At 51.4% G+C, this 25,427-nt stretch overlaps 2 protein-coding genes across 2 annotated transcripts; both read right to left on the bottom strand.

The window, feature by feature from the left end:
* Positions 1-283: 283 nt before the first annotated feature.
* Positions 284-3,925, bottom strand: BCDIN3D (BCDIN3 domain containing RNA methyltransferase). Its single transcript, XM_048054690.2, has 2 exons — positions 3,694-3,925; positions 284-1,543 (listed from the first exon to the last, which is right to left on the bottom strand). The coding sequence occupies exons 1-2, from the start codon at positions 3,883-3,885 to the stop codon at positions 938-940; spliced, it is 798 nt and encodes a 265-aa protein (XP_047910647.1). The 5' UTR covers positions 3,886-3,925; the 3' UTR covers positions 284-937.
* A 2,034-nt stretch (positions 3,926-5,959) lies between these two features.
* FAIM2 (Fas apoptotic inhibitory molecule 2) lies at positions 5,960-24,079 on the bottom strand. Its single transcript, XM_013200797.3, has 12 exons — positions 23,759-24,079; positions 21,969-22,149; positions 19,149-19,252; positions 18,902-18,966; positions 18,124-18,177; positions 15,702-15,752; positions 15,125-15,164; positions 14,372-14,409; positions 13,095-13,182; positions 12,466-12,561; positions 10,555-10,608; positions 5,960-8,740 (listed from the first exon to the last, which is right to left on the bottom strand). The coding sequence occupies exons 1-12, from the start codon at positions 23,771-23,773 to the stop codon at positions 8,591-8,593; spliced, it is 936 nt and encodes a 311-aa protein (XP_013056251.1). The 5' UTR covers positions 23,774-24,079; the 3' UTR covers positions 5,960-8,590.
* Positions 24,080-25,427: the final 1,348 nt, after the last annotated feature.

Consider the following 25,427-nt stretch of genomic DNA (forward strand, 5'->3'; position numbering starts at 1 on the left):
AAAACCACTAACTAGGTGTGAACAAAAGCCAGTCGGGAGATTAAGTGAAATTAAGTTAAATTAAGACATTTTGCTTAGGTGTTTTTTTATTCTCCTTTCTAGATCTTACTGAATGACAGGAAACAACCCAAAGGTGTCATGGTTCAACCTTAGCCAAACACAGTATCTGAGCTTCAGGCTTACCAAAGTGTCACTTACACCTGCAAATACAACGTAAACTCAGTTACCTGAGACTGTGTAGGTTAGAAAATAATGGGGACAGAAAGATTAAAAAGCAAACAGCTTACTGATAAAATTAATTTTTATTTTAAGGATGTAATTACAAAGAGCTCTTACTTTGTTACACACTTGAATGAATACATGCCCTACCATGGAAATCCTTCACTCCAGAGAGATCATGCCACTGACAGCCGCCAAAGCAGACTCCAGGCAGAGGTGCATGGGCTGCAGCCTGACCAAAATGTCAGCCAGACACGCTCTGAAGTGATCCAACTTGGTCATGGCTGGTAAACCAGGTTACATGCTTTCCCAAATTATTTTATAGAGAAAATAAGACAAAAAGCAGGACAAACAGCACGTCACACAGGTCAGTAGAATTGTATTTGCCTTCCCTTTCCTCAGAAAGTTACGTGGACAAAAAGAAAAACACAACAAAAAACGCGTCTCCCTTCATCCAGGGCATATTCCTGGCATACATAGAAAGCACGTATGGAGCAACTCTGCTTTCAAGAGCACTTTCTAGGAACAGCAACCTCGGAACCCACAAGGTCACTGCATCTTTACAGACGGAAAAGAACCACACACTTGCCTCAAACTCCCTGGGGAGGTCAAGGTCTGACCCCGCTCGGGATATAGGAATTCCTGCCCCTGTCTCTGTAACCAGCGCACACCTCCTGGCCTGGGAATTCAGGAACACAAGAGGCCATTTGTCAGCCACTTACGACTCCGAGGGCTCCCTGCCCTCTTGATTTGAGCCGTTTGATTTAAAAAGCAAGAGGCTTCTGTCCCAGCTGGTGCTCCCAAAGCAACACACCAGCTCCATCGCACAATCCTTCGTTAAGATCTGCGTTATCCTCTCCGCCATGTCCCCGTTGATAGCAAGAGATCGGAAGTGATCAAAATCGTTCCTGCCCAGCTTCCGCAGGCGGCGGGCAGCGGCCCTGTAGCACTTCCACGGCTGCGGCTCAATCAGCAGGTACTTGCACAGAGAGGAGAGGAAGGCCAGGAACTCCCTCAGGCCGCTATCCCCGTGATTCAGGTGGATCCACATGGTCACAGACATGCAAAAGCCAATGTCAAAGGTGGAACGGCCAAAACGGCCCAGGTAGGAGCTGAGGAACGGCTCCCTGGAAGTGGAGTCCATGATGTCCAGGTTGGCAAAGGATATGAAGGCAGGGAAGGGGCTGCTCTGCTGAGCCCTCTCAATCAATGCTGCATCAATGTCACAGCACAGAAGGTGCAGATCCTTTCCAGCTGCAGGCTGGTCTGGGCTGCTTTTGTCCTGAAGGCCAAGCAGATGCCTGTACAGAGCCACACTTAGCTCCTGCAGAAAGGAAAACAACAGGAGTTCACAGGGCCTGCACTGCGTCGGTAACATCACCGAGCACATCGGATCCCACTCTCAGCAGCAAGGTACGAGCACCAACTCAGAGCCTTCTCTTGATGAAGTTCAGAACAATAAGCTCACTGACAATCTTCCTTTCTGACGGGAAAAGCAGCACAGCTGCCCTGACTACCAGGAAGCCAGCCAGAAATTGGAGCTAAACCTCTACCTCCCCTCACAGGGGGTTTTGCTGGAAAAAAAACTTAGTAAGGTGAATGAGTTGTACTAGCACATCTTGCTGAATATCCCCATCCAATATCAAGGTGAAGACATCATTGGTTTCCCTAGGTGAGCTTCAGAGCTCCCTAGCGAGACTTAGAGCTATTTATAGTGCCTAGTTTAGAATAAATGCATTTCTTACTCTCATGCTAAAGGAAAAGACATTTCTTGACCATGAGTCTGCAGCATCTGAGAATTAATGAGAGTTTTCTTCTGAATTTCCTATTGTAGAGTGCGCCACTCAGTGGCAAGCACATTTATCTTTCATTAAAGGAGATCTGATGAAGAAGTTCCTGAATGACATCAAGGAAAACTGTACGTGCACCTAGCTCACACAGGCAGGCAGGCAGTGTCCTCTAGTGGTGAGAGTCTGTGTATTTCAAAAGAACTGGACTGGGAACACTTTTACCTGACCTGTTCTACAGGTTCGTCTGAAACAGGACCTAGGATTGTCCTTTAGATAAGGCCTTAGGCAGGCCTTCAAACAGCCTGGCAGGGGGCTGAGGAAAGGAGCCTGGGAGAGAAGAGCACGCACGTCCCCAGACAGAATGTAGCTTCATCCTGAATGAATGATTATTTCTAAGTTAATAGGTTTATAAAGTTCTGACCAGGAAAACAAATAACTTTAAAACAGTTATATTAAACATTGTTCAGGTGAACGCTGATGCAACAACACTGCACAGCTGCAGACCAAGAAAAGTCACGAGAAAAAAAAGTGGGAGAAGGCAAAGAAAGACAACGAACTACCAAAAGAAAGGAAATTCTAAGTATTCACTAGCTTTGTCACAAAACCCTCACAACCACGTGACCAGGATATCAGCTTCAAGCCCTGTCTGACAGATAAACGAGGTGATACTATTATACGGAACACATTATGGTGTCTAGTTTCAGGCCTACCCAGCTCCCCTGCTCTTAGGGCAGTCCCACTGCAGCTCTCTGGTGCTCAGAACACCCACTGCAGGTGACGGGAAGGAGAACAGACCCAGCACAGCCTTTTAAACCAACTCTCAGTCTCAGTGCTCAGAACAAATGCAGCTCCACCCCTGCCTTCACCTTCTCTCACAGGGTGATGGCATCCTGGTCACCAACAGCCTCACGCTGCACCCAAGCGGTCTCTGCCTCAGTCTCTGCTCACCCCGTCCCAGGCTGCTGCCCACCCCACATCCCCTGGCCCTTCCAGGCTGTTTCATTCCTCTCCAGCTCCCTGGTTCGTTTTCCCCTAGCCTTCCTCACTGCGCCCCAACAGCACAGGCCCCTGCACTGCCCTGCTTTCATCAGCCTGCCCTTCCCAACATCCCACCGCAACCTCTCCCGCAGTCTTTCCTCCAACACCCCACCACTGCCTGCCCCAGCCTTCCCAGTCTGCCCTGCCGCCCTCAGAGCCCCAGGCCCCTGCCTCCACCGCTCTGCTCCATCAGCCAGCCCACCACAGCTCCCTGCCTTTTCCTGACTTACAGGTCAGACCCACTGCCCCGCACAGCCCCCAGCTCCCTCACCCTCGCCTGTCTTCTCAGTCTGCCCCATTGCCCCAGAGCGCTGCCTCTCCCCAACTCCTCTCCATGTGCCAGCATCCCCCAGTGCCTCACGCCACCAGCTCCCTCCGCTCTGTCCCTCGGCACCCCAGGGCCCCACACCGCCGTCCCCTTTTGCTCTCCCCAGGCCCCCCCGTGCCCCCCCCCACCAGTCTCTCCCTCACCACCACCCCCAGCCCCCCCCCCCCACACCACCCCCCGCCCCCCACACCACCCCCCAGCCCCCCGACGGCCCCCACCACCACCTCCCCCCACCTTTCCCCCAGCCCAGCCCGCCACCCCACCTCCTCCACCTCAGGACCCCCCCGTGCCCGCTTCCCCCCCCTCCCGCCCCCTTACCCCCGAATTGCAGCCCACGTCGATGCCCAGCAGCGGGCGAGCCGCCGCGGGGAAGAGCCGCCGCAAGAGGCCGCCGGGCAGGAGGCTGACGCGGCCCTCGGGCGGGTGGAAGCGGGAGTAGTTGGGGAAGTTGCCGTAGGGAGCAGCGCCGGGCTCCGAGCAGGGAAGCCCCGCGCTGCTGGGCGCCGCCATTTTGCCTTCCTCCCACGCGAGCGCCGGGCGCGGACCGAGCGGGCGCAGAAAGGTTCCGGGGAAGAAAGGTTCCGGGGGGGTCGCGCATGCGCACACCTGGGGTGGCGATGGGGGATGGGGGACAAGGCCGCTGTTGTTACTATTAGGCCTCCTAGCCCAGACTTTGCAGGTTCATTTGTGTGAAAAGAAGAATTTGTAGGATGTTTGCTTAAAAAAAAAATAAAGTGTCCAGTCCCTGTCACACCGGAGCAGGCCAAGGAAGGGCAGCTTCCACCCCCGGCTGTCACCTTTGGCCCTGCCACCTTTGCCCTTTGCCCCGGCGTTGCCATGGTGATGCTGAGGCCTGGTGCAGGAGCACAGGCCCTGGGGGTCCCCCAGCCTGGGGCACCCTGGTGGCAGGGCCTTGCAGGAGCCACCAGCTCCAACGGACCACCCGCAGCTGGGCCAAATAAACCATAAAGTTCATTTCAGCTTCCCCCAGCGCCAGCATGGAAACCTGCCTGTGTGTGCACAAACCGATCTCGGGGGCGGCCAGCTCTCTTCTGGTTTATAGAAGCTTTCACAAAATGTTATAAATGTTATTTAAAAACAAAACAAACAAAACAAAAACAACAACAACAACAACAACATGATCATCCTGGTATTGCTCATGTCCGTAGATAGGTAGCTAGTGGGAGATTTTATAGCAGACAAAAAAAAAGAAAGCCTGTAGTTAAAAAGAGGGGTAAAAGACTCTGTCTCCATCAGGGGGAAGGTTTTAGGGGAACCTCGGTTCATTTTATGCACCGATGTTAGCTTTTGTTACAGCATGAAGAGCAGAGGGCGCCAGGAGCTCAGAAATGGAGGCAAATGCCAGAGTCAAGGTCAGGCCCCTGTGTTTGGCTCTTGCCATGGGAAAAACAAGCAGAGATCTGCAGGAAGTCCCTCCATCGTCGATGCACCTCAATTATGAAAGGGAAAGAAGACAGGAAGAAGGGAAAAAATACGTATATATTTTCCCCTCCTCCTGCGCAAGAGGATTTTTTTATTTTATTTTTTTTAAGGTTTCCCCTGAATCTCTCTGGCTGCAATTAGGGCCCCTAAATTCTTGTCCTCTTTGCTATAGGCATGGGAAGCAGCTTGATAACCTTCCTCTTTCTGACAGCCATCACACACTGATGAATCTCTCTATCTCCTCCTTTCTTCCACATCCCACCTCAGAGTGGTCCCATTACACTTACAACTTTAGGCCAAATTAATGTTTGCCCTATTCCTCTAGAGTCAAGTGTTGAAATTGGACTGAATCATTAGCCTTTTATTCCATTTTTGTTAATTACAGGAGCAGCTAAGCTAAAGTTATCCAACACAACACAAAATATTTTCTTGCTGCAGAAAAATGCATCTCTGGGCTGGAAAGCCTATATGGGCTGTACTTCACCATTTAGCCATGCTTCTTAGGAGACAAAATCTCACACCTGCCTTTTGGGCATAGCTCCTTCTAGGGAGCAGAGATCTGCTGCAACAAGATGCTGCAGTTGGTATTGCTGTCCTCTGACAGCTCTGACAGCCTGGGCTAATCAGCCCTCCATGGCTGATGGAGAGAGAGAGGAGATTTCACCGCCCAGTGTAGGCATTGATTTACATCATATGAATAGCTCTCTGGAGGCTTTTATTTTTTCCCACTCTCTCTAGAGAAAGCTTAGTGCGTCAGGTTGTTCTCCAGAAGCAGTTGGAAATGCTCTCTTAGCAGGTACCTTGCTTACAACTCTTGCTGGCCTCTACTTAGTTGGTTTTGAATCCTACACTCACTTAAACCAAGTCTGAGCAAGAGCAGATGTCTTACCCAAGGAGACCTTTGGCCATCAATTCTCAAATACTTTACATGTGATGCCTGTGCTGGAGCCATAAGCATTTTATTGCTTCATGTAGGATGTGCGCCTTAGTCATAAGCAGAGAAGAGCCAGCCTGGTCTCCACGAAAACTTTAGGCTATGCCACATCATGCTATAATCTTGTTTATGTTTTCCACTTCCGGGGGATGAAGCACTAGCTGTGCAAACAGACCTTCCTTCAGTAAGGAGACCTCACAACAGCACTAACAGTTTTGCAACAATTTATTAGCAATGTTCAGAGAAAATACAAAATCCTATTTACAATGAAATCATAAGAATGGCTGGACAAAAGGATCACGGGGTTACAGAGCTGGGGTCTGGATGATGCAGACCTCAGATAAGGGTCATCGACATGGAGGAAGTGAAGCAGCCCTGCACCTCCCCTGCACAGCAGGTCAGGGAACCCAGGAGAAACCTGCCTATGGCTATGTCTCACCCCTAATCCTGCATTAGCCCCATGGGGACTTCCACCTTCAATCTGAGTGCTCTCAGTGGGCCTGGCATGGATGGGCTGTGAGCCACGGGTTCAGCACAGAAGAGGAACCAGGACACATGCAAGAAGGGAGCCCTGCAGAGGGTCTCATGAGGGCAGCAAGCCATCCCCGCTTGGGTGGCCTGGAGATGCAGCAGGTGCCATGCAAGCTTTTCCCATGTGGAAGCAGAAAGCCAGGAGGTAGCAGCAGCTCAGGCAGCAGCAGAGTTTACTCCACACCAAAAAGAAAAAGAGTAAGAGATCCAGAGTGGGCTGCAGATCTGTGTTCTCATGCAGAAGTCCAAGGTGTGCGGGGCCAGGTTGGAGAAGTCCCAGTGCAGAAATGGGTCTGCAGAGCTCTGGCCTGGATTATTCTCCTTTGGAGGAGTTTTAGGAATACTTCCGTCAGAACTCTTTGCATAATGCCATAATCCTTCCTCAAAAGCTGGAAAGCAGAAATACCTACAGACCTTTTGCTGAGAGCAAAAGAGGCTCCATAGCCAGTCTGCTAAGGTATTTTGGAACTGCCTACATGGGTTCAAGTGAGAAAAAACCCTCTCTAAACTCAAATTTTGTAAATTTTCAGTGCATCTCCCATACTGCCCTAATCCCAATTCTGCCTGCTCAGCAACCCAAAGCATTTATTTTGCCTCCATGCTGCACTGCAGAAAACAGGGCGTCATGAACTTAATGACATCCTAGTAGTCTTCTTTATCCCTAAATTTTTATTGTTTTTTTTTTTAAGTGGGGAGGCAGAAGGCATCAGTTCTGCTCCTGTGTCACAGACAAGGTCAGCATAGCCGCTGAGGGGTTGAAGCATGTTTTATTTATTCTTTGCACAGTAACTTTCCTTTTCCTCTGCCCAGCTCAGGGCATTGAGCACGTGCAGCGGGAGGATGCAACATGTGAGGGGTAACAGCCAGGGCAGCAGCAGAGGAGGAATGTGCAGTACAGAGCATTTTGGCATAGCCTTTCTCTAACAGGCGGGGATTGCTAGAGGCAGCTCAGTGACGCACTTGCGCCGGCATTCCAGGGAGATTGAAGATACGGGTTTCTATCAGCAGGAAGGATCGCTTTCTAAATAAGAGCAAAAGGCCTCTTATCTCCACCTGGAGCTTTACAGTTAGAAATTAGCCAGCTAATCCCCAAACAGGGGAATGTGAGCAAGGGGAAGATGGAAAGTTACCTGCACGCTCTGAGGCATCCACTGCCTTCCTTGACATCCCTGTTTGGAGGAGCAAAGCCAGAAAATGGCTAGAGCAAGAGGAAGAGGCGACACTGGTGTTTGCTACAAAGACGTGCCCATTTTGAGCAACAAGCACGCACCCTGGCCTCAGTCTCTGGGTAATAACCACTTAAGACCATTAATCTCTAGCAACCAAGACGCTTGTGAAGGCATCAGATCCTTAGGATGGATCACAGGATCTCAGCCGCCCATTTCCCACATCAGGATGTGCCTAGCCCTGCATGGGCTCTGACACTCAGCCTCTTTCCTCTGTTCTCTGCCATTCCCTGCCAATAATCCTCACGTGGGATCCCAACCCTCCCAGGTGAAGAGCCACAATTCAGGACAAGGACATACACATCTCCTGGGCTGGGGAGGTGAGCCCACAGCCAGTGATCCTGCTGACCCACTCTGGGAAGGAAAGAAAGTGCAACCTCAGCCCCACAGCCAGCTGCAAAGGATGCAGAAGAATTATTTCTGCAGGACATTAGGGATGTCCTGAAAAAGGCTGAACATCCTGAACAACAGGTTCCCTTGCGCCTGAAGGACTGATTGCTGGGACACCCAGACTATGTGCTCCCATGCACTGCCTTTCTAAAAGCAGGCACAATTTGGAACATTTTTCTGCAAAGGCCGTGAGGCTCTGAATGAATGCAGGTGAGAAACAGGGGTCCCCTAGCCTCTTCCCTTCCTTCAGGTGGTTTTCCTGCCAGCATCCTAGCAAAATTCCCTGCCTCTCCTCCCTCAATATTATTTTCCCTTGCAGAGCTGTTCACAGCAATTCAGCATCCCATGATGTGCAGGACACAGGCAACTCTGACAGCCTCTGGGGAAGAGAAGATCCTGGTCTCATGCCTCCCAGTCTCTGGTCTGGTTTGATCTCAGTAGGAGTGGAGGGAGCAGGACAGACATAACACTTAAGCCCTGCTTTGCTGTCTGGGTCACAAAGGCTTAACAGCATATATACAAGCTGCATAAAGGAACCCAGGGGCTTTGCTCGGCTGATAGAATGGAGCCTGCTAGTGTGCCAGAAAGGGTGGTTTGTTGTTGGTTTTGTTTTTAAACCCTCTTTTGCTTTTAATATTTTTTTTAAACATCTGCATCTTGCCAGCAAAGAGAAGATACTGCCTTGCTGCACTCACTCCTGGCTGGAGCCAAAGAACTGGAGGAAGAAGGAGAAGATGTAGATGATGTCCAGGTAGATATTGAGAGCTCCAAAGATGTATTCTTCTGGACTCAGTGAGTACCGACGATTCCCCATCAGCATCTGGGTATCAAAAGCCAGGAACTGTGAAGAAAGAGGAGAAAACCAAGTGACAGTCAGAAGCAGATTTGGCACAGGGAAGCAAAAAGTGCTTTGCTATAAGGAGTTCTCCCAGTTGCTTCACTATACCCTCAACAAGAGCACTGCCACTCTTTATGGGACATAACTGCTGTTTAAAAGCTCTGAACAATGCACTGATTTAGTTGCAACTTTCCCTTTCTTTCATTTCACTCTGATAGTCAAACCCTGAGCTTAACTATTATTCCAGGCCTGCTTCCTTCAAGGTGATTCCCAAGACTTTGCTTGATCCATGCCAACTGTGTCCCCAAGGTCAGCTCAGGAGCACTCCTGCCTGTTCCACCTCAGCCAGTCCCTAGGACTTGCTATTCCCACCGTTTCCCCGGCTCACAAACACCTGCCAGGTAATGATATTTCCGGAGCCCAACACGACATTGCAGCAGCACCACCAGACCAATAAAGAGAGCAGGAAACCCCAGGTCCTGGGCAGCACTAAGGTCTGCAGAGCCACCAGCAGAGATAGCCAGACCCAGAGGGGAACTAACACCTCCCTGAGCTGCAATCACACCTGACTACAGGGCAGATTGTACCCATAAAGCCTGCCTGCAGGGACACAGCACTTGGAGGAGGAAACATGGGCTGTGAAACAAGGTGGTGGTCCAGCGGCAAGAAAACCTGGACCTTGCTGCATGACTTCAAACACATCATCATCTCCAACTCACCTCTACTCTGTGGTCAACCCAGCCTGAGATGGATGCCTTGTCACGGAGCTCTTCAGGGCTGTGGCAGGGCATCTCTGCCACAGCTGGGGGTCAGCTGGCACCCCTGCCCTCCCCAGCCACAACCAACAACTGATCTCCCAAGACATGGTCAGGCTGAGCTGGAGCCTGGCACAGTTCACTCCACCAGCTGTGTTTCTGACAGAAGGTTATAAAGTAATAAGATGTTTAGCCTCCTTGTGTTTTACAGAAGAGTCTTTAATCATGAATCACAGAAGAAATACCCAAGCTCACTTGAAATGACTTTATTAGCTAATAAATAAAATTGCTCAACTGTTCTTATTCACTGCATGTCCAATGCGCACCGCCTTGAACCCCAAGGCAGCCCTTCTCCTGACCCCCACCTCAAGGCAATGCCAAGCATCTTCCCAAACAATGCCCACACCAGAATGGCAAGCACAGCACTGCCCGGACATGCTCCGGGAAAAGGCTCAGATGGAAGAATGAATGAAACCTTTTCAACTTCAGTTCGAGGAGCTGCCCTGTTTCAGGGCTTTTCCTGCCTGCAGTGAACCTTCCTAATGCCCCTTAATCCCAGACCGTGGTCTCTGACTGTTGTCCAATACCTCCATTTGTTATGGAAGTTCATACCCACTGCCACCCAGCCAGTCCTGCCTTGACTTTGCTCACTTTTGCTGCCTCATTTCATCCTTGAGCTCCCTTTGAGCACTGCAGTCTGGCTCCTATTGCTGTGTCAGAGCTTAGTCTCTGCTCCCACTGTGGAACTGCCTTTTGCCCTGCCCCTACAATACTTTCTGCTGCTCACACCTAGTATTGCGCTTACAGCATGGGTTTGCCAATCGCACCATGCTCAGCACCAGCACCGTCACGTACACCAGCACCTTCCCAGGACAAGGCTGAGGTCACTGCAGTAATTGCTATTCATGAGCCACTGGAGGATGTGGAGCTCTCTGCAATCCTGAAACTCACTCTTCTCCCTTCCCTAGGCACCCTTCAAGGCAAGAAGCATTTATTCCACATTTACTTGCTTACTTTTCCTTCCAGTACAATCCCAGGCCCTGTGACCAGCACCACACTTACCATAGTAAAGATAATGGCACCAAGCAGAGCATAGATGGCATGGAGCCAGGGGACCTAGAGAAACAAATCCATCGGTCAGTGCCTGCAAGTGTACTAGTTAGTTAGGACTTGACACAGAAGAGAGCTTAGCTCTCACGTGGAGGATACAAGTTAGGAAAAGTGCTCTAATAGCCCAGAATTTGCATCACTTCCAGTTCCAATCCAGTTTCTATTGTTGTCATTTTTGTGGGAAAGATAGGTTGCTGTGCCTCAGTTTCCTCTCTCACTTTGGTCTTTATGTCTATTTGGCTCATATGCTTCCAGACCAGGTGCTCGTGTTTCTGAATAGCCTACTTCAACACAGCTGCAGTCTCTGTGGAAACCTCTCAGCACAGCCCTGATGGAAATGCATTTTGCAGCAGCCCTAGAAGGTGTTTATTTATCCAGCCAAGCTGATCCCACTGGAAGAAACACCAATTGCTTCCAAGAGCCAGACGAAGTTTTGCATGTTAATTAAAGCTGAAGTGTGTTCATCTGTTGGAGTCACAGCAGGAAATTCACTGAAATTAAGACCAAATCCCAGCCCTTGCTTGCTGTGGCACAGTAACCTACAGCGCTAACGGAGATGTTGCTTACATTCCAAGAGAAGTTGCCCACATGGATGGCTGATTCAGCCCCGAGATCGCAGCCTGCCTCCCGAGATAGACAAGCTCATTACAAGCTGCCTCAAGCTATGCTTATCTTGACAGGCTGCAAGATAAAGAGCAGTTGTCTCAACAGTTTAATGGCAGCAGCTTGGCACCACCACCTGGTTTACGCGCACGTCTGCAGAAGAGGGGAGATGGATGCCAAGCCAAGACAACCCAAAACCAAGCTTCTGGTTTTGGAAGCACCAGCTCATGTATTTGTGCATCATCAGGTCAACTCCAGGGCTGGTACCAGCGGGAGCATCTCCTGCAGGTCTGGCCCACTGATTATGACTCAAGTCCCTAGAGGAGCCAGGTGAGTTGTGAAGGGTTTGGAGGGCACTTAAAGGTTGCCGTGATCAAAGCCAGGTGCTGCTGTCACCAGTACAAGCAGGCATTCGGGGTGATTAATGGTGGCCCCACAGCCCCACACACCTTCCCTCTTTCATCAGGATCTCTTCCAGAGTCTGTCAGGCTCTTGCCTGAATGACGATTCACCTAATGAGACTCTTGGATGGAGACCAGATGCTCCATGCTGCCACACCAAACCCTCTATCAGGCGTGGTCACAAGTAGCTCCAGGGTTTTGCTTGGACACAGACAACACCAGGTTCAAGCCAAGAGCAGGGATGCAGAGGGCTGGCATGGGAGGCCAAAGGAAGGGGCTGGACACATGCAAGAGGGACTGGCAGCAGCTGGAGGAGCAACAAGGTGGTTGTCATGCTCTGGACTTCTTCCTGGGGTCTCAATCACCCCCCAGAAAGGCTTATTTCTGTCAAAAAAATTTGAGCCTCAAGATTTAAACATCGCAGAACTGTGCCTCACGGTAGCATGGCTACAGCCAAGCCTGGCCAGACAGGCTCACTGCTGCACTTGTCCAGAGGCCAAGGCCTGCCCCAAACAAAGCAGGGCTCTTAGCCCAAATTCAGGGCAGGACAACACTTCAGCCAGCTCACCACCCTGGTTTTAGTGGAGGGGAAACTGAGGCACAAGCAGGTGGTGCAAGCTGCTTTGGGGTCACTCCACAGCTGCAGGAACAGAAGCAAACTTCCTCAAGCCCCAGGCCAGTGCTGTCCTACAGCCTGATATCTGATTGTACAACGGGCAGGCAACAGCCACCTGGCTTTTCATTTCTGCTGGTGTTTCTGCACATTTCAGGACGCCCCTCTGAAGACGAGCCCTGGAGCTTGCCTGCTTTGTGCTGATGGGGACTGGGTGAGGAAGGAGGGACGCGGGTTGTTACTCACGTATTGGTAGGGCAGTATCACAGCCAGAATGATGCCACCGAAGAAGAGCACCATGAGCATCACAAAGAGGACACCCTGGTAGGAGGTGAAGTCAAACTGCAGAGGCAAAGAGCACTGCGTTACAAGGGCAGGGGGCCCTGCAGAGGCAGTGAGGGGGAGCCCCCCCACACCTGCAGGGAGGGACTCCCCAGCATTGCACCCATCTTGTTGTTAGATGGCAATTCCTCCATCTGCATCTCAGGTCCTGTAGCCCAGCTCCCATCCCTGTGGCAGAGCCAAACACTCACCACACCCCCTTTATTGCCATGGGCACAAATTCTGTACCCATCTCATCCCTGATATCCAAAAGCCCTTCATGCACATTTATGTTAGTGCCTTCATGTATCCGAGCCTACTCCTAAAAAACAAACCAAAAAACCCACCCACTCACAACTTACCCCATACATTAGCATCTTCTCACCCCATCTATACCCCAATATATCGCTTGCTCTGGCATCTGCATAACCTTCAATTTGCACCCCAGCATCCCTCAGATCACTCCTGCATCCAGAGCCCCACAGATCTGCCCCTTCGCCCTGCCTGACCCCATTTACTGCCTCTCCCAGAGGGACTGAGCGGCACAGACTGACCTTGGTCTGGAAGCTGAAGATGGTGACAGACAGACACACCAGGGCTGTGATCCCCAGACACAGAAGGACCGACTTGGTATTGTAATAACTGCAAAATTAACAGCAGAGCCACTTTTCTAGGGTTTCCAAGGGATGGATGGGAGGAGAGATCAAGACAGGCAGAAGCTCATTGGGGGTGTACAGGAAAAGCGTGAGTCCTTGGGGCAGAAGCAGCAATGACCTTATCAACGATCGTTCTAAGTGTCAAAAGGGAAGGAGAGAGAGAAAACACCCAAAAAACACTAGATGGGTTTTCCTCCTGCTTTAAATAGAATAGGGTAGGCAGGAGGGCACCTCTATTCCTCCTGGGAACTCATGAGTAGCTAAGATGAGAGCTTGCTATAAAAATCTCTCTGTCCATGGACAGATGGAGAAGGGGAGGATTCAAACTGGGAGGTAATAAAAATAGTGTGACAAATGTCATTGCAGCACAATGAGAAATCAGAAGGCTGTAGCCACTGTTACTCTGTGGCTATGCTTGTAACAGGGGGGGTTGAGTTTTGGAAATCTGCAGGGCAGGATTTGAACAGGCAGAAAGACGATAAGCTTACATATACAAATATTTGTATGTCTGCCCGCTGACTTTGGTTACAGCACTAGGCTCAGCCCCAAGAGCCAGCCCCCCACTCTTCCCTTTGATTTGACTGGAGAGCGATATCACTGGTATTTTCCCTGAGCTGCTGAAGCCACCACTTTCTTTGTGCCCTGCACACATCCATCAACACCCACTGGCTCGTCTGCCTCATCACCAGGGACCCACGTGAACCAGGGCTGATCTTGTGAGCAGATTGTAACAGTAAAAACAAGCAAAAGGGAGCAAGCTGGAGACTACAAAATAGAATGAAACTGCTGGAAAATAAGCTCCTTGTGTCACTCCGGCCCCATCTGGTAGGGCGCTGCTTGTCGGGAGGGGTGAGATCAGTCTATGGCAGTCCCCTACGGCCATCTGTGCAGGCACTGCCTTGTCCCTGGCTCTCTAGTGCTCTCCTACAAGGCTCAGCACAGCCAAGAACTACCCTGTTCTACTCCAGTGGTGACAGAGAAGGGGTGGCACCATGCCTCTCAGAGAGGTTCTTTAAAAAGTGTTTTTAAGAGGGAAGGTGGTTACTTTAAGTGGCTACCAGAACAGCTCCAAAGAAATCAAGTGGTCCTTTTATTTCAGAAACCAGGCAGTTTTCCCACAGAAAAGCCCAGGACATAGGACCAGAAAACCTCCAGGGACCATGTGCTCAGCCTACCTGGAAAGCATCCCAGTGAGATAAGCCATGGAGAGGGTCTGGGGGGGAAAGAGAGCCACGTTATTCTTGCGTTCATGTCCCAGGAAGAGAGACTCAGCAGATAAAACATCTCAATTGCAGGAACAATGATAACTACAAGGGTAGTGAAACCTCAAACTGATGCCCAGGAGAAGCAATTGTCACATAGTTTCTAAGACTCCAGTGATGAATGTCCACAGGACAGGTTAAAATGAGGGCAGCTTCTCAGCACTGGGAGCAGTCCCACCTTCCCCATCCTTCCACCCTCCTGCACAGGCCTCCAGCACCCTACCCCAGCTCCCACAGCCTCTGCAGGCCTTTTGTTTTATCACAGAATATCCTGAGTTGGAAGGGACCCATAAGGATCATCGAGTCCAACTCCTGGCACCACACAGGTCTACCCCAAATTTCAGACCATGTGACTAAGAGCACAGTCCAAACGCTTCTTTAACTCCGACAGGCTCGGTGCAGTGACCACTTCCCTGGGGAGCCTGTTCCAGTGTGCGACCACCCTCTCAGTGAAGAAGGGTTTAAACAGAGGCTCCCTTCTTTCCTGCTTATCACATTTTAGTTCAATTACAGCTCCTCAGCCCAAGTGCAGGGCAAGTGGAGGATTAAATTCCTGCTTTCTACAGGAATTCAGAGCCCAGATTCTTTTCTCTCCTGCCTAAAGCCATTGTGAAACCCGCACTGGTTGGAGGGGCAGGGCCGACACTGTCCAGATGTGCTACTTACAAAGATGCTCAGCAGGATCAGATTCCATGGGAAATACCTCCTGCAAGTGAATAAACAGGGGCTGGTCAGCCCTGCGATGCAGAGGGCAGCGGTAGTCAGCGGCGCTCCACAACAGGTTGCATAAGATGTGCCACGTAATTAATGGCCTGTGCAGCAAATGGCAGGGGTGGTGCAAGGGGACAGTCATCCCGCTGGGAATGAGAGAGCATTCGGGGTGCTCTGAGGCCAAGAGGGCAAATGCCCCCATGAGATTGCAGCAAAGCAGCCAGGAAAAGCAAAGACGACCATTCCCTGCGGTATTTAACAACGAACATTTGGAGCAATGCAGCAGTGCAGTTTGGGCTGCAACACATCTACCTTTTCATCCTCAATTTGACTTCAGTTTTTAGTGCAGTGTTGCAGCAACTCCCAACTGCATCAGGCCTGGAAGTACAGCTGCCACCTCCTGCCCTGCATCATTGCCCCAGCACAACCCCATCCCCTCTCTGCAATGATGTTGGTCATGTTTGCAGCAAGACGAGAGCATTCATCCTTCACTTCATCGGGCTGTTTTAAATCCAAAAAGAAAATATTTTACCTGGGTCCAGAGCAGCAAGCAAGAATCAAGTAGGTCACAAAGAAAACAGCACTACAAAGAGAAAAAAAAAAGCATATTAGGGATGAAGACATAAGCATTGTGTATTGAAGCAGGAGGGAAGTCTCCAGGTGACAAGCCTTAGTGCTCTGTTGCACTGCCTAAATGCAAGCACTGTGCCAGAGGTCAAGGCTGGGTAGGAATCGAGGCAGCAACAGCCTCTTGCTGAATTCATTTTCTGCCCAAAGCTGCCTGCTGTGCCTATGGCAGTCCCTAAGGTGGGACAGTACAACCACCCTTGGAGAACCTGAAGGACAGTTTTGGAGCAGAGCAAGGGTAGCATTCAGGGCCAGGGTAGATGGAACAGCCAAAGGCATTTGTTGTTGACGACTCCTCGCTGCGTGAGTCCCTTGACTGGAGGTGGCTCGGCTCTGCCCCTCTTTGTCATCATCACTGGCATCCCAGCTGGCTTGGTGGGCTCGAGGAATCCTGCTGGGATTTCAGCAGCCCTTCCACCAGCCCCATGAATCTTTGTTTAAGTGGCTTGCCTAAGGTCAGGGGGAAGGTCAGGTTGGAGAATGGAGTTGTTCCGTGCCACCACACCAGCCCTGGAGGAAGAGCTCACCAGAAGGATCCTCTGAGGACACTGAAGCTCACAGACCCAAGCCTAATGTGCTGCACATGCCATCCCCAGGTCACCTACGAGTTATTTATCTCACATGACTTGACCCTTCAGCAAAGCAAAAATCCCAGAGTTGAGGGATGGTCTCCCCCTGCCCTGGCCGTCACGCAGCCCGGGTGTTTTTCCACACTGCTGATGGGGTTCGGCGCAGTGGGAACCTGCTCACCTACTTTCACCCTTGTGCCTGGGGGGGGGGAGAGCAGCTTCCAAGCATGCCGATGGCAGCACGATAGCCAGTCACCTTAGGTCTAATAAATGAACATGACGGCAAAACCCACGGGCCATGATAAATGCACCAAAGATAAACCTGAGCATTGCTCTCCCACAGGGAAACCAGGAAAGCTGGAGTGGGCACAGCTCAACAGATGGAAAGCTAGCAAGTAGGGAGCAAAGAGAGCTGCTGCAGTTATCCGTCTCCTTTGCACTCACTACGAACATCTGCTCTTGCTTTATTCTCCCTGAGCCATCACCGAGCAGCCCTAAGGTACCCACTTTTAATTCAGAGGTGTAGACGGAGATGTCAGGTCTCTGCACAAAGGAGACCCAGACCCAGACCAGGGAAAGCAACTGGAGACACTGGGGACGGAGGGAAGGGTTGACTTGCTGAAAGGGACAGACAGAATTTGAGTCCCTCAAGTACAGAACCTGTCCCCAGCTGGACCAAGACAATATTGCTCCTGCTGAAGGATAGGAAGAAGTAAATGCTAACTGGCCAGAAAGCAGCAAGAGATGAGCCCAAAGGTAAAAGCATAGACCTTGGTCTTGTCTCCCTGCAAGGCAGCACTGCTTCTCCAATCTACCAATTGGCCAAGGATGAGCAAATTATTTTCTTTTAAGGTCAAAGAACCATGCCGGTGCCAGTTGCCTTCTATTATTGCTATTTTAAGTCTTTTTTTCTAAGTTATATAAGCTGGTGTCTCATCTCCGGGCCTGGACACATTTCGTGATTTGGGTGTGAACTAATTAAAGCCAGGTTCGCAGAACCTCATTCACAAGCAATTGCATCGTGCTCTCTGCCTGCTTAATTAGCAGCACTAACCCAAGCAGCATCCAGAAAACAGCACAACTGCAAATATATTAGCACACGGAGGTGCAGCCTAGCTACCTCCTCTCTGACCGTTCAGACCAGGCTGGCCTAATGAATGGAATCCCAAATTGTGGGCACCAAAGGCTGCTCCCCGATGATGAGCCTGGCGTGACAGCCCCGATGGAGACAGGGCCAGAGTCACCCTGGTATCTCCAAATGCACCCACCCCAACACTGCCCACATCCTTCTTCATCTGTTGCTTATCAAGACATGGGATACAAACCCAGGCAACCTCCTTGCTTTCCATGGGAGCATGCAAAATTAAGCCCACAAGTACCCACTGTGTATTTTCAGCTCTCACATCTGGGTTTCTGCAGAGCTTACCTGGAAGATCCTCCATTTTACCCAGTTTGCTCTGCAAGCAATACTCATACATTTATTTTGACCTTGGTTCGTAGAGCAACAAGCCCTCTTTTGGGAATTATTTGGAGGTATCCAGCGCATGTCATGTCTCAGACTCTTTTAAGTGAAGTTTTCTTTTTCTGTTCTCACCTCAAAAATATCCATGAATTTCCCTGGCTTCCCCTGCACACATATTGGAGCAACTTCTCAAATGCAAGATACAAAAGTGTTTGGAAAGTGTTTCTGCATCACTACAGCCACATCCAGAGCTGTTCAGAGCATGCATGGCCAGAGGAGAAGACAGAGATACTCACTAGGAAGCCCAGTACCAAGCAGAATGTGTCTGAATGTACCCCTTGACCGGTTCGCTGCAAGACAGAAAAGGGACACTGAGCAGAGCATAAAAATGCCAATCACTTTACAGGTTGCTGCTAAATTAAACCTGGGAATGTGCACGGGGTGACACAGAGTGGGAATATGTGCAAAAACACAGAGGACTCTACCCAGCAGACCAGCCAGCTGGAAAGAAATTCCAGCTGTCAAGTTGGCAGGACAGCCCTGCTGTTATCGGTGACACCGTTGGACTTGCTCGCGGCGTGGCTGCTGCTTTCTCCGAGAAGCGATTAAAGAGGTCAGCACCTCGGGCTGACAGTGATTCATTATTTATTCCGGAGGCAACGTGAGCTGCACATGCCCAAAATGCTCAGACACCTGAGCTAGCTGTGCGAACGTGGGGTATCTGCTTCTGCGAGGGCAGGTAACCCAGTCCCTGTAGCTGGGGCTCTGATGGCATCGATAACTCCCGAAAGAAAAAAAGATACAGGGCACGGCTGAAGCAGCAGTTAAATGCAAGGGCAAGCAGCTCGGGTCTCTCTGCTGGGGATGGCACCCAGAAGGGATGATGCACTGTTCAGGGGACATTCAGAGGAGATAGCAGAAGGACCTCCCAGGGACCCCTCAGTCTTGTTTTTATGTTGAAGTACCTGAAATAATTCACGTACCTACAGAACAGAAAATACCCCTGTGTAATGGGTCGTACAGGAGCAGATCATGCATAGGACAAAGCAAGCATTACAGCTACGGGAGACTTACCAGAAGGTGAAGAAAGCCACAATAACAAGAGTCACCAAGAGCTGGACCATCAGGATGGCATAAACCTGGAACGAGAAGCAGCCAGTGGGCGAGCCGCAGGCTCCCCACTGCCCACCCAACTCAGAGCAGCTCCGTGGTCCAGGGGAGCCCAAGCCAGGGCAGCCAGGTTCCTCTGGGAGGCCGGGGCTGCTCTCCTGCCTTTGCAGGAGGAGGTTGAGCCTGGAGAGACACGGCTCTTGCCCCTTACCTTCCTGATGAACACCCTGCGCACATTCCTGTCATCCCAGCTGAAGGTCGTGAGCATCTCCGTGTCCCCGGGGTACCCACCGCTGCCATAGCTGGGGCTTGTGCCTGAAGCAGAAGCCAGAGGTCAGCTCCCATCGCCTCGCTCCCTCCCAAGCCGCAATAATTTGACCCCGGTGATCAATTACAGTTCAGGAGGCCCAAATTTTAGTTTTTTCTTATTGCACCATGAAAATGAGGTATGCTGGGATGTGCTCCACTCCCTTCTCATTCCTGTATCATACTAGGAGCATCTTCAAGAACAAAAAGGGGAAAAATACTTCTGCAAGCCCCAACACAACAAGGATGCCAGGGTTTTTTCCTGTCTACAATAACAGCAATTCTTTAACGACAATTAGAGGTCTTGTACCATCTCCTCATTCACCTTTCACAGAACATTAAAACATCCCCAAGAGGAGCTGTGACTCAGCACCGCAGTCATTCCCATCAGGAGCTCCGGAGCAGGAGGATTCCCTCGCTGCTCCGTAATTGCCTGAGCTTAGGTTGTGTCTGCATCATTTTTAATGTCAAGAGCGTGTCCTCTTCTCTGGGAGAAGCTCATTTCAGACAGCTTTTTCAGAAGGGCCATCCCTGAATCCAGTTTCTGTGCACACAGTCAGACCAGTTTGTGAGCAAGCCTAAGCAAGGGGAAAGAACTCCAATGCAGCTGCCGGGGGTACCTTCCCCCGAAACCGCTGCACCACACAGCCCATCTCTGCTTTGCTGAGGGCTCTGTGATACAAGCTCTTGTTGCTGGAGTTTCTTGCAGCCTTCTCCCACTCCTGAACCTCATGCTTAAGAAAAAAAATGAAATACTGAAACCACATCTGATGATAAGATCTGAATGATCTTAGCACATCGTTCCCCTGCGTTACTTCTCTTGCAAATCCCCCCACCTGTGTTACTAAGTCTTCTAGCTGGGTTTCCTATAGAAACAAGGCTTATGTGATTACACCAGCTATACGTTCATGTCCCTGCCTGTTTGACAGATGTCTCTCCTCCTCAAAGCTTTATAGCTCAGTGATACTCGGATCCTTTGGGCAGATGGAAGCAAAGCCCACGCAAACCAAAGACAGGCTTGCAGACACCAGCATAGCCAAATTCAAGGCCCTGGTCCTAAATTTCTTCTATTTTACAGGTCAAAGGCTGCTTGCTCTTATTGTAGAAGCTGGATCTAAGGATGCCACTGGCAGGAAATGAATCCTTCATGCTCCTTTTGTGCCTAATAAATCTCTCGTGCCGTCTTCTGTGCCCCAGCAGGGATGCACTCCTGCCATGCATCCTCATTTCTGCAAGATCTGTCATCGTCTGCGTGGCCAAGAGCACCTGAGGCCCATGTCCCCAGGGCACTTCAGTGCCTCCTGCTTCAAAGCAATCAAGGCACCTAAACACCAAATTAAAGATCTAAATGCCTGAGAGGAACGGAGGGTTTTCCTCCTCCCTGGAAAGTGTCCCTAGCACCAGTCATCTCCCACCCATGACCCTGTTTCAGGCAGCAAGACAGCGTGTCCCCAGCTAGCGACTCAAGGATGCAACCCAAAACATGCGTCACTTCTCTCCAGCTACTTCCAGTCTCATATAAGCCATTAGGCAGAGCCCCGTGGCATGTCCCCCCACCTCCAGACCCCTGCTGTGGGAGCTGCAACCCACAGTGCAGCTGAGAGTTGATGCATCACCTAAACAAGGTCTCTGTGATACCCAGAATCCAGCGTCCTAAACCATTTGGGCTTTACTCATTGTAATTCATCATGACAGTGGAAAGACACAGATGGTTATTACAGCAAGCTGCGAGGTTATTTACCCCCTCTTTCTGATCCCCAAAGGCAAGCAAGAATGGAAAAAAGTCTGTGAAACCATCAGACCATGCAGGTACACACATCTCAGGCGGGTTCAGCTTGCTCTTGCCCCTTCCCTAAACCTCTTCATCCTTGCAGCTGCGACCGTCCCTGCTGGCCGGAATGGGCAGCTGCCAAAGCAAAGCAGAGGAAGAGGATGGAGCAGAGCAAAAGGACTTGGGAGTCCTTAAATCCAGTGCTCTCTGCAGCTAAAACCGTGCTGACAGAGCAGTTGCCCTCAGCAGCCCTGCATGCTCGTTCCCTCCAGCCAGCCGCCACATTCTGCGTCCCCTGGCTCCCCTGCATCGGGCACAGCCGGACCTTTGTCCACTTGTCACAGCCCCAAGCGGAGGCTGCAAGTGGCAGCCGGGAAGAAAAGCTTCTTGTTTGCCCAGGGGTCACACTCGTGGCCATGCAAACCAACGCTGGAACAATTCAGCCTTCGAGTCCAGCGGAGTTTTAACCTCCACTGGCTCTAAACACCCGCCCGCAGCAGCCAGACATCACTGATGCCACAATGTCAATTCTGCCAGTTCAGCAGCTTCTGTGAAAGAAGCAGGAACTGGAAGGGGGGGGGACTGCAGCCTGCAGCGCTGGGAGCACCACACCAGGACGCTCCCCAGCCCTGGGAGCTGGCACTGCCCAGTGCGGCAAGCTGGGAGCCAGGATTTCACCATCCCCATACTGGAAAGGGACAAAGCACAGGGGTTTAGTCCCATATCTGGAAGGCAGCATGGTTTAGTGCTTTGGCAATCTGGCCTTTTTTATTATTGTTATTTAATTACATATATATAGCTAACAGACATAACTCTACAGTGAGCTCTACCATGGCTCACAGTGGGTGCCACATCCCTGGCTCCTCTCTCCTTTACAAGCCCCAGGGCAATCTTTGCATCCCTCTCCCCCCTTTGCAAGGGGCTCACCCTGGGTACAGCCACAGGAGGACTTACTGGGGTCGACGTAAGCCCAGCTGGGGTGGAGCGGGACTGATGGGGGAGGAGGGTAAGCGCTGGCCTTCATCCCCTCTCCTGCTGTCGCCTCCTCGTAGGTTGGAGGGGCTGGTGGAGCTGTGGCATTGTCCTTCTTCTCCCCTTGCCCCTCAGGGTTGGGGGGTTTGTTGTTCACAGACAGCTGCACAGAAATTTGGGGGGGGGGGGGGGGGGGGGAAAAAAGAGAGACATTAGACTATAAAATGGCACAAAAACAGCCCTGCAATGGGAACCCAGAAAGGCATAGGCAGAGGTCTGGGGCTCCTCCATTTGGTCCCAGGACCCAGAGAGAGGAGACCCAGCAGCTCCTGGTGCTGGACCCATCTACGCATCCCCAGGAACAAGCATCCCCAGGAACAAGCATCCCCTGATTGACTGAGGAAGAGATGAGAAAACATTCAGCATGACAAAGAGGATGAAAAACTGTAGCTAACCAAGCAAGTCTGAGGGTAGAGGCAGCCTTGCCCAGAGCCCTCCGTGTGCCTCAGGCTCAAGTGTAACACTGGAAAGCATCCAACTCATTTTTTGTATTTCAGCCTACTTGTTTCTGAATTTCCCCTCAAAATAAAGACTTTCAGTTTCTAGACAAAACGCACACACACCACCTCAGCTCCTTCATTTTCACGTACAACCACATTTTGGGGAGTTTCTCCAAGACCCCAGAAAGTGCCAACCAACTTGTTCCTCTCTGCCCATCTAGAGGCTCAGCCACTCTGCCTTCCACAATTTGAAGATGCAGCTAAGGGATTTGGGACCCCACATTGTCAAACTACGAAGTCCCAGCAAAGAGAAATGGCCACAGCTCCCATGGCAGGGTTGAAATCCATATCAGGACATCTGACAACTTTCTTCTCCGTGGAACATTATCTCTTTAACATTCTAGCAGTATCTTTGTTGTCCCAGGATAAGCTATGAGCCTGGTACCCTGTCCCTGCTGCCAAGACAGGTACCAGCTGAGCATCAGGGACAGCATCCCCCTGGGTCACAGGACCCAAAAAGCGCGAAATGAAGTAGACAGACTAACAAGCCCTGGGGCAGACAGCACAGTCCCTGCACAAAGGTCTTAATTTAAAAGGTGCAACAAGCCCTTCAGAGTATCCCAGGACACACATGAGCTGACCCAGCTGCTTCGGGATAACTGTGCCACCTCCTCTGTCCTCAGGGACGTGGTGGCCAAGAGCACGCAAGACCCTGGAGATGAGCAAAGAGATGCAGGAGGGCCAGGGCTGCCTGCATCCGGGCAGCCTCCAGCCTCGTTGTCATGGCAATGGTGCACTGTGCTGGCAGAGGATGCATTGCCCCCCCTCTCCCAGGAAGCAGAGCATTGGGGCACCCCAAAACCCACAGCTCCCCGGATCACGAGGTGCTAAAGGCAAGTACCAAGTGCTGGAGCATGGATGGAAAAGCACAAGAACCCCACAGAGGTCCCCAGCATCCAGGATGGGTGGAAGAAAGAGCCACAGCTCCCATGCCAGGGTTGAGCTCCACATCCAGCAGCAGGAAAAACAGCCCCCAACCCCATAATCACCTCCATCCCCTTCCTCTGCCAAAACACTCACCACCACAGGGACCAGTGCACCCCAAACCAGGCTTTTCACTGGTACCCGGCCCCCTTCTCCCCCCCCCCCCCCCCCCATAGCAATTGTTTTATCCCTTAAACCCCCTCACTCCAACCCATTCACCCCCCCCCAGCCATGCAGCAATTATGCATGCATGACGACCCATCAGCCCAGCACTGGCCTCCCACCTACCTTGCCCTGGGTCATGGTGCCTCGCTAAGATTGCAGGCAGCCCCTGTGTGAGGCTGGCAGAAGGAGAAGGCCGTAGCTGAGCACGAGCCTCCACGCCGAGTCCCTTCTGCCTCCTCTCCCAGGTGTCTCGGGGCTGGCTGCAGCCGCTGCAGCCTCCGCAGCGTGCGCCGATGCCTTCACCTTCTAGCAATATCCACGGAGCAACGGGAGCTGGAGGGAGGACCGTACCATTCCCAGCCTGCAGCACAGGGGGAAGCCAGGAAAGAAACAGCTAAAAATGACAAAACCAGAGGCAAGCAGCCACCGGCAGCGAAGGGGAGGATGCACGCTGGGGAAGATGCACACCGCAGCACTGGGGAGGCAGCTGCAGGGTGGGAAGCAGCTGCCCCAGAGATGCTGAACTCGGGGCTGGGATTGCAAAGGGGAGGGAGATGCAGAGGATGCTTTGCTGCAGCATCTCTCCACCACCGCATCTCAGAGCTGACCGTGGTTTGGGGAGCGGCAGCATCAACCATCGGGCCCTGCTGCAGCTGGACACAGAGCAATGAGGGCTATTGCAGGGGGCTGGATGCTTCACCAGGGCAGAAAGGCTTGAGCCGAGCTCTGTAACACAAGAGCAGGAGGGAGGAATCGTGCACAGCCCTGGCTTCCTTCCCAACGCTTTCCAGGCTTTGAACAGAGCAGGATAGAGAGGACGAGGCTTGTTTGCCCCACGTGCATTGTCCTTCCCAGGCAGCCCCAGCTGGGGGTCACAGGGAGGGTTTGGAGGTGTCCTGGGGGGGCGGGGAGCAGACCTCCAGCACCACACAGCCCCCATCACAGAAGCAATATTGTTGCTGTACTGAATCCTCAAAGGAGGGAGCTGAATGGGGAGTCTCCACACCAAAAGTAAGGGGCACCAAGTGAATGGGGGTTTGCCCCCCATGACAGTACCTGGAAGGGGTGGGGAGGGGGGTTACAGCCTGGAGGGCACAGGCAGATGGAGACACCCCCACTTTGCTCCCCCCAGCCTCAGGAGAGAACAAAATCCCCCCTTTACTTAGTGAAGTGCTTCACACGGACAGAAGGTTTGCCCGGGGCAGATGGCACATGCAGAGCACACCCTGTCTGAACACATGGGCAGACGCAGACAGGCTTGCCATGGGTGAGAGATGCTGGCAGAACGGGCTTGCACCACGTTCCCACAAAATGAAAGCACACTTTGGGGCAGTACTGAGATCCCACCAGACCAGGAGCTGTGCCAGGAGCTGTATCCTCCCCCGGTCCTTCCCCAGCCCCTCCAAGTCATTTGCACGTCCCTCCCAAGTGAACTATGCTATTTTACTGCTTTTCATTCCATGAGCAGGCATCAGATCTGGCATTTGTCGGCCAAATCTATAAAGCAGGCACAAAAATTGGGTTACCCTTGTACCCTGCCACACACACAGGCATATTTCAGGCTCCCTAAAAAGCACTCCTAGAGAAGATGAAGAATAGGCTGCCTACAAGGAGGTTCAAAAATAATATATATTTGTATATATCATAATTTACAGCCTGTGCAAAGAAAGAGGCAATGGAAGGGTTAAAAGAAAAGCATGAGCTGGAAATGAAAGAATGCAGCCAAGCAATGTACAGCTGGCATCCATACAGACCTAGCCCAAGCTATTCAATCAGAAAGAGAGCCGATTAC

Source organism: Anser cygnoides, chromosome 32, assembly GCF_040182565.1.
Source record: "Anser cygnoides isolate HZ-2024a breed goose chromosome 32, Taihu_goose_T2T_genome, whole genome shotgun sequence".
In the NCBI taxonomy this organism is placed as follows: Eukaryota; Metazoa; Chordata; class Aves; order Anseriformes; family Anatidae; genus Anser; species Anser cygnoides.